Raw genomic sequence first — 9228 nt, 5'->3', positions numbered from 1 at the left:
GAGATAAAGACAAAATCTCGTGAAGAGAGGTTTGTTGAGGGAGGACCATGTTGGATATTGACATTATTCGGAGTGCCACAGGGGCTTTTAAATATATTTGAGAGTTTATCTGAAAAATTACATCCCTGACTCCAGAGCACTTCCTTGATACAACACTGAAATCATGTGTTCATTTCTAAACTGCACTTAAATCTAACTGGTGTCACAGGCAAGAGTACTGTCACTGAGCTACACTGGACACCTTGGACATTATATATGATTTAGACCACAAGACACAGGAGCAGAGTTGGACCACTCGGTCCATCGAGTCTGCTCTGCCATTCCATCATGGATGATTTGTTATCTCTCTCAAATTCATTCTCCTGCCTTCTCCCTGTAACCTTTGATACCCTTACTAATCAAGAACCTATCAACCTTCACTTTTAGGTATACCCAATGACTTGACCTCCATAGCCGTCTGTGGCAATGAATTCCAGACTCACCACCCTTTGGCTGAGGGTATTCCTTCTTACCTCTTTTCTAAAGGGACATCCTTCTATTCTGAGGCTGTGCCCTCTGGTCCACTATAGGAAACATCCTATTCATCTCTACTCTATCTAGGCCTTTCAGTATTCAATAAGTTTCAATGAATCTCCTCCTTTCAGCACACTTAGGCTAGCAAGACTAAAAATGACCCTAAACTCCTTCTTTTAGTTGTTACCTACTCATCAAAACAGGATGGTGTGCTTGCTGCCTTTCGTTGCATTCAATTAGCCATGTAGTTTGCCACTTTAGCCAAGGCACAAGAGGGAGGAATGTATTCGGAATCATACTCCCGTAAGCTATAAAGAATGAAAATTATCAGACAATGTGCACAAAACAAAGGTGAACCTTGGAGATCTACACTGAATCTGATCTTGTATCAAACCTCCCAAGTGTAGCTTCTGTTTGCAGGATACGGACTGTACATCCTCTCCAATGATCTATGCTTTTTGCCTAAACCTTAAAAAAAACCCGGTGCAGTTTGGCCAAAGCCAATGTTCAGGATTGCCCAGGTGAGTCTGAAGTACTCTTGGAATTTCAACTACTTGAATGTGCACAGTGCATACACAGAACACGGATTACTTTTCTGATGGACATCTACCTTTTGCCATTGTATCTATCGGACTGTTGGCTTGATTGGTGATCCAGAGGCAAATGAGAAGAATCCCAATATCCAGGAGAACATTCCATGCATTTCAGAAGGAAAATAGACCATCAATATTTGACAAATCTTTTAGAGTTTTTTGAAGAGGTAACCGAAGGAGTAAATGAAGGTAGAGCAGTGGATCTTGTCCGTTTGGATTTCAATAAGGCCCTTGACAAGGTCCCACATGGTAGGCAGGTCTGGAAGATTAGGTCCCATAGAATCCAGGTAGAGCTAGATAGAAAGTAGGAGAATGAGGGGTGACTTTCAAGAAAAACTATGAGAGGTGAACAGTAACACCTTTCCCCAGGTGAAGAGAATCCAAAGGTAGGGGGCATAGGTTTAAAACAAGAGGGGAAAGATTACTGTATATATAATTGGCTGCCAGAGGAAGTGGTTGAGGCAAGTTCAAAAGTATCATTTAAGAAGCACTTGGTTAGGTACATGAAAGGTTGGAGGTCTGGAGGGATAATCGCAGAACGCAGGAAAATTGGGACCAGCAGGATGAACAACATGGTTGGCATGGGCTAGTTGAGCCAGATCTGTGTTACGTTGCTCCATGATTCTAGTTCTAAAGCATAAAAGCTACAAATAATGGAAATCCAAAATGAAATGACAGAATGGTGGAAATAATGAGTAAATGAGTTAACATCTGTGCAGAGGAATGCAGCACTCCTACACGTGCTACCCAATCTGCAGAATATCCCTTGCATTCCCGGTTTCTACTTCAGACTGAGTGAACGTCTTGTCCTGTTCTAATGCAGAACTGCTTTCCGCAGGAACTGGATTACCATAGCAGCCAGAGCCTCCACTGTCAAAACTTTTACCTTGGAGCCAGTCATGTGCAAAAGGGGCCTTCTTTGAAGAGCTGCGCAGCAACAATAACTCGTTTTTTAAAAATTACTTTGCCTTTTTATACTGTCTTGTAACAACAGACTCGTGCTGGGTATGGTTGCAGAGATGCCAACCTACCCACCATACCCACTTCACTCATCATTCTTCATTTTGCCTCGCAACTGCATATCAACCCCCTCCCAATGAAACTGAACATGCATCTCATCACAAATCATCAACTAAATGATTAGAGAGGCTTAGTATAAATAGAAGTGCTTTTGATAAACGTTCATGTTGTTTACCTTGGTCTTACCAACTCCCAGGTTTTGTTGACCTGTCATGCTGCTTGGAACCTTTCGTACAGGAGAACTGGGAAGAGAGCCAGGCACCGCTTCCAGCGAGAAGGATGTTGAGGTTTCTAATGAGTGAAGGAGAGGGAAGTAAACAGTGTGTGACACAAAAGAACATGAGGTCACCCATAACAATAAACGCAGGAGGTTCTGCAGATGCTGGAAATCCAGAGTAACACACACAAAATACTGGAGGAACTCAGCAGGTCAGGCAGCAGCTACGGAGAGGAATAACGAGTCAATATTTCAGGCTGAGACCCTTCTTCTGGATTGGAAAAGAAGGAGGAAGACACTACAACAAAAAGGTAGGCGGCGGGGGGTGGGGGGAAGGAGTACAAGCTGGAAGTTGATAGGCAAAACCAAGTGAGGAGGAAGGTAGGTGGTTGGGGGGGCGGGAAATGAAGTATGAAGCTGGAAGATGATGGGTGGAAAAGTTAGAGAGATGGAGAAGAAGGAGAGCCGGCTGTGGGATAAAGGGAGGGAGGAGAGGTAATAACTAAGAGAGGAGAAGGGGTAAGAGGAGAGTCAGAATGAGGAATGGAAAAAAAAAGAAAGCGGAGGAGGGAAAAATTACTGTAAGTTATACAAATAACTATGATAGATTTCAAATGGTATGGAGAGCATAGTGTGGAGTTTTGAAAACATTTATCTGTGAGCTTCCAATCGGAACCTCCCTATCCAGGTACAGCATAAACGAGGTTCAGCAGAAAGCTCAAATTAGAACAGAAAATACTGGAAAACCTCAGTAGGTGAGGCATCATTTGCAAATGAAAATAATGAACCCCTGCAGATTGCCTGAAACCTGATACAAAAACTGAGAATGCCTCTACACTGGCTCAATTTCTACACCCAGGACAGATAAAGCTCCCTCACTATTGACCTATCATAGGCAACGGGGTTGGCATAGCATAGGTTAGACAGGTAAAGCATGGATTAGACACAAACAAAAAATATTCTCAACACTGCATTCCTGTAGATGTTAGTCAGGAAGCATTGCAAGTGCCACCATCTTCAGCTGCTTCCACAATGACCTTAACTCCATTATGAAATCGGAAGAGGGATTTCACTAGTGAATGCAGTGTTCAGTTCCATATGTAATTCCGCCGTTAACAAATTGGTCAATGGCTACATGTACATGATCTATGCATTAGGGTTGACTTCCAACCAGAAAAACATCCGTTTATCCCAATTCTCTGCCTTCTATTGGTTAACTAATCCTCTATTCTTACTAATACACTATTCCAACTCCACACATCCTTACATTATGGATAAGTCTTTCAAGTGGCACTTTATCAAACACTTTCTGGAAATCCAAGTATATAACATCCACTTGTTTTCCACAATCCACTGTGCTCACCAAATCCTCAAAGAAATCCAGTAAGTTGGTCAAACAGGATTTGCCCTTCATGAATCCATGGGTCTGCCTCATGGAACCACTACTATCCAGAAGTTTCTCACCCTTTCTTCCTTTAGTAATAGCTTCAAGCATTTTTCAGATTACAAACATTAACTTGCCTATAGTTACCTGCCTTTTTCCCACATCCTTTTTTTTTACACAATGGTGTGACATTTGTTGTCTTCCAAACCACAAGAGACTTCCCAGAGTCCAGATAATCTGCTGTATTTTCTACCATTTCTTTCAGGACCCTGAGATGCATCCCACTAGGATCAGGGGATGGGTCTACGTCTAGGCCCACTGATTTGATCGCCACTACCTCTTTACTGACAGAGATGTATCCAGGTCCTCACCTCCCATTGCATCCATAGCAACTCTCTTTGGCATGTTAGATGTGTCCTCCACTGTGAAGACTGTTAGTCATTCAAGGCCTCAGCTATTTCCACATTACCCAATATTAATTTCTATCTTCTCATCTTACAAGGGACCTACAGTACATTCACTTCACCTGCCATTTTCTACTTTAAATAATTATAAAAAACTTTTAATATCTGATTTTATATTTTGTTCTAGCTTACTTTCATAGTCCATCTTTCCTTTCTTCATTGTTTGCATAGTGGGTCTTTGTTGCTTTTTAAAATATTCCCAAACTTCCAGTTTCCAACTACTCTTGGTGACTTTATGTCCTGATATCCTGAAATGTTAATTCTGTTTCCCTTTCTACAAAAGATGCTGATTTCAGCATTTATTTTTATTTCAGATTTCCAACATCTGCAGTTTTTGATTTTTTTTTTAAAGTTCATTTTTCGCCAGCATTGTTCTGTAGCTTGGTGAGATTTGAACAGAGAATGTAGAAAAGAAATGGGGAAATAACACACTAAAATACCTTGAATTATCCAAGATTTCTGTTCAGTTCTACCTTGTGAAGATTCCATACTTATTGCTCTTGTACCTTGCACCAGATGTTCAATGCTACTGGATTCTGAAAAAAAGCAGTAAAAAGTATTTTTAAAATCCATTCTCAAGATCTGAATATAACAGGCATGATTAGAATTTATTGCTCTTAAAAATGTAGTGACCCACTGTATATACACAGGTTCACCTATATGCCTGCATGCCTATGCAAATACCTTATCAGCCAATCATGTGGCAGCAGCTCAGTGCATAAAAGCATGCAGACATCATCAGACTGAACATTAGAATCGGGAAGAAATGTGATTGAAGTGACTTTGACTGTTGGTGCCAGATGGGGTGGTTTGAGTATCTCAGAAACTGTTGACCTCCTTTAGATTTTCACACACAACATTCTCTAGAGTTTACAGAGAATGGTGCGATAAAACAAAAAAAAATCCAGTGAGTAGCATTTCTGTGGGCGAAAATACTTTGTTAATGAGAGAAGTCAGAGGAGAATCGCCAGACTGCTTCAAGCTGACTGGAAGGCAACAGTACCTCAAATAACCACCTGTTACAACAGCAGTGTGCAGAAGAGCAACTGAATGCACACATGTCAAATCTTGAAGTGGATGGGCTACAGCAGTGGAAGATCACAAACATACACCCAGTGGCCACTTTACATGGTACCTTCTGTACCTAATATGCTGTTTGACCCAGTTGTGAAATATTTCCATTTCATTCTGGTATGTGATTTGGAGAAATTCAAATTAAGAGGTGATTGCTACCTTTGTCATGTTAGACAGAAGTGGTCATGAATAGGTAGGGGTGCGATCAAAGAAGTGTTGCTGGTTCGCTGTTGTAAATTTTGAAGATAGTATGCTACAAGATTTACACTTTGTAGGTGAATGCCGATAAAACCCAAAGATCCAGTGATCTTTATCCCAGAGTTTTGAAAGAGGTGGTGGCAGAGGTGATGAATGCTTTGCTTACTATCTTTCAAAGTTCTACAGATTCTGCAATTGTTCCCTTGGATTGGAGGGCAGGAAATTTGGCCCCTCCATTTAAGAAAGGAAACAGAGAGGTAAGTAGCAACCTGTTAGCTGACTGTTAATGATAGGCAAAGTACTGGAATCTACATTGAAGAATGTAATATCAGACCACTGGAGAGGAATAATAGGATTGAGTGGGATAAGCATCCATAAAAAGGAAGTTATGTTGTAGAAAGTTGTAAACTCAGCCAGCTCCATCATGGGCACTAGCCTCCCCAGCATCCAGGATACCTTCAAAAGGTTGGATCCATCATTAAAGACCCCCTTTGCCCAGGACATGCCCTTTTCTCATTTCTACCATCAAAGATATGGTACAGAGCCTGAAGTCACACACTCAACATTTCCGGAACAGCTTCTTCCCCTCTACCATCAGATTTCTGAATGGACAATGAGCCCATGAACACTACCTCAGTATTTTTCCCTCTCTTTTTGTGCTACTTACTTCATTTAATTTTCTGATATATACTTACTGTAATTTATAGTTTTTATTATGTATTGCAATGTACTGCTGCAGCAAAACAACAAATTTCATGACATATGCCAGTGATATTATTCTGAATACTTTTCGTTTTAACTTCTTTGATGATACAACCAACAGAATAGGTAAATGTGGTGCATTTTGATTTTCAGAAAGCTTTCAATAAAATCTTAGACGTGAAGTTTGTCAACTGGGTTACAGCTTATAGAATTCAGGGTACTATACTGGCATAGACTGAGAATTAGTTAACAGATATAAAGGAGAGAGTAGGAGACACCTCTTTCTCCCTTATTAGAGAGAGAGAGAGAGAGAGAGAGCCTGTGGTATGTCGAATACCGGGTGAACAAGTAGTCTTTGGGGTACTGCAAGTCTGTGTCTTTGCTGTTGCTTTGCTCTCACTTGAGTGCTCAGTGGAGGGTGCCGATGTTTTTTTTTGCTGGTGGGGGAGGGGGATTGTTGCTTGTTGCTTACATGTGGGAGGGAGGGGAGCTGGGGGGGATTTGGGTTCTAACTTAACTGTCATACGTTCTTTGGGGGCACTCCTCTGATTTTGTGGATGGTTGCAAAGAAAAAGCATTTCAGGATGTATATTGTATACATTTCTCTGACATTAAATGTACCTTTGAAACCTTTGAATAAATGGGTCTTTCTCAGGTTAGCAGGCTCTGACTAGTAGGATGTCAAACCATAGTGCACAGGTTCCAGCAATTGACTGACTACGGAATATTAATAACATAGTCGAAATGATCAACTAGCACGTTTCCAAGTTTACAGATGATACAAAACTAGATGAGATTACCATGAATTCCATGCTGTTATGTTCTATGCCACAGCCAATGAAGGACACACATTACCTCTACCTAATTTGTGCTTTGCCACTTGACTCTGGACCTCATCAAAGAACTGAGGTGAGGCGAGGTGAGGTGAGGATGATGGCCTCTTACATCAAGGCAGCATTAGACCTGACCTGAGAGTGACATCAGTCCCAACCTTGGGTATATCCGTATATTCATCCTGTCATCATGTGGGTTTCTGATGCTTCAGTTTCTCCCCACATTCCAAAGACATTCAGATTCGAAGGCATGCCCACTGCAAAGTGCCATTAATCTAGGCATGCGGTATAATCTGGGAATGACTTTTATGCTCACTTTGACCCTAAAAACTTGGAGGCACCTTCACAAACTCCCACTGATGATTTGCATCATCAGTCTCTGAGGCCAACAAGAGAACATCCTTCAGGAGGGTGAACCCACGGAAAGTATCCAGCCCAGATGGGGTACTTGGCTGAGTACTGAAGACCTGGTCTAATCAGCTGGCTGGAGTGTTCACTGATTTATTTAATAACATTTTGCTTCGCAGTCTGAGATACTCACCTGCTTCAAGCAGGCTTCAGTTGCACTGCTGCCTAAGAAGAATGTGGCAACTTGCCTGAATGATTATCGTCCAGTTGTACTTATATCCACTGTGATAAAGTGCTTTGAGAGGTTGGTGATGAAACATATCAATGCCTGAGAAGTGACTTGAATCTGCTCCAATTCGCCAAGAGATCAACAACAAATGCCATTTCATTAGCTCTTCACTCAGCCCTAGAACATCTGGACATATATCAGGGTGCTCTTCATTGACTTCAGCTTGGCATTCAATACTATCATCCCCTCAAGTCTAATCAATAAGCTCCAAGACCTAGTCCTCAGTACTTCCCTGTGCAACTGGATCCTCGATTTCCTCTCTTGCAGACCCCGATTCAGATTGTCAACAACATCTCTTCCAAAATCATCATCAGCACGAGCTTACCCCTTGCCCTGCTTGCTTCTTAGTTATGACTGTGAGGCTAAGCACACCTGCAATGCCATATTGAAGTTTGCTAACCAATACCACTGACGCTGGCTGAATCAAAGATGGTGACATATCAGCATACAGTTGGGAGACTGAAAATTCAACTCAGTGGTGCCACAACAACAGCCTCTCACTCAATGTCAGCAGGACCAAGGAGCTAATTATTGACTTCAGGAGAAGGAAACCAGAGGCCCATGAGCCAGTCCTCATCTGGGCTTAGCATGTAAGTGTAATTACAAAGAAAGCATGACAGTGTCTCTACTTCCTTAGGAGTTTGCAAAGATTTGGCATGACATCTAAAACTCTGACAAACTTCTATAGATGTGCAGTGGAGAGAATATTATCTGGTTGCTTCACAGCCTGGTATAGAAATACCAAAGCCCAGCCCATCACAGATCAAGTCCTTCCCACCACTGAGCACACCTACATGGAGCGCTGTTGCAGGAAAACTGCATCCATCATCAAGAACCCCCACCATCCAAACCATGCTCTCTTCTCACTGCTGCCATCAGGAAGAGGGTACAAGAGCCTCGGGACTCACACCACCAGGTTCAGGAACAGTTATTACCCCTCAACCATCAGGCTCTGAACCAGAGGGAATAACTTAACTCAACTTCACTCACCCCAACACTGAACAGTTCCCACACCCTATGGACTCATTTTCAAAGACTCTTCATCTCATGTTCTTGATATTTATTGCTTTTTTTGATTCTTTATATTTACTGTGAATGTCCATAAGAAAATGAATCTCAGGGTGTATATGGTGACATATATACACCTTGATAATAAATTTACTTTGAACTTTGAATAGGAGAGAATATAAATGCTGTAGGGTTGGTGCTTGATGGTTTGCTTTTGGGTTCATGGGGTCCAAAGGAGCTGATTTTTGCTGGATGAGTCTATGATTCTAAATCTTTGTTATCTGCCATTTGTACAGTTCAGTTCTTTTTAGTAAGTGAAGCAGCAATACTTAGACAAGAGCTAGTAAATGGCAAATGACATTCATGCCATATCCATACCAGACAATGGCCATCACCAACAAGGGGCAAAGTAACCACCTGACCATAACTCTCAATGGCATCAACGTTCTCGTGTACCGTACCATCAATATCTTAGAGAACACCAATGACCATTGAATGATATCAAAAACTAAGTCGCATATCAGGTCTCCAACTGAAAGAATGAGTGTTGTACCAAAATCTCTCGAGAAGCCCAACACCATCCAG

The 9228-nt window shown here is 41.7% G+C and overlaps 1 protein-coding gene across 1 annotated transcript in view; it reads right to left on the bottom strand.

Annotated features, from left to right (window-relative positions):
- LOC134348333 (caspase-8-like) overlaps positions 1–9228 on the bottom strand; it is a 61863-nt gene that overhangs the window by 8515 nt on the left and 44120 nt on the right. Inside the window, exons 7-8 of the mRNA XM_063051528.1 lie at positions 4632–4727; positions 2302–2417 (exon numbers count right to left, since the gene is read on the bottom strand). Coding sequence (XP_062907598.1) covers positions 2302–2417; positions 4632–4727 — 212 coding nt within the window. The remainder of the gene's footprint in view (positions 1–2301; positions 2418–4631; positions 4728–9228) is intronic.

Source organism: Mobula hypostoma, chromosome 6, assembly GCF_963921235.1.
Source record: "Mobula hypostoma chromosome 6, sMobHyp1.1, whole genome shotgun sequence".
Taxonomy (NCBI): Eukaryota; Metazoa; Chordata; class Chondrichthyes; order Myliobatiformes; family Myliobatidae; genus Mobula; species Mobula hypostoma.
This window is presented reverse-complemented; position numbering and strand designations above follow the sequence as displayed.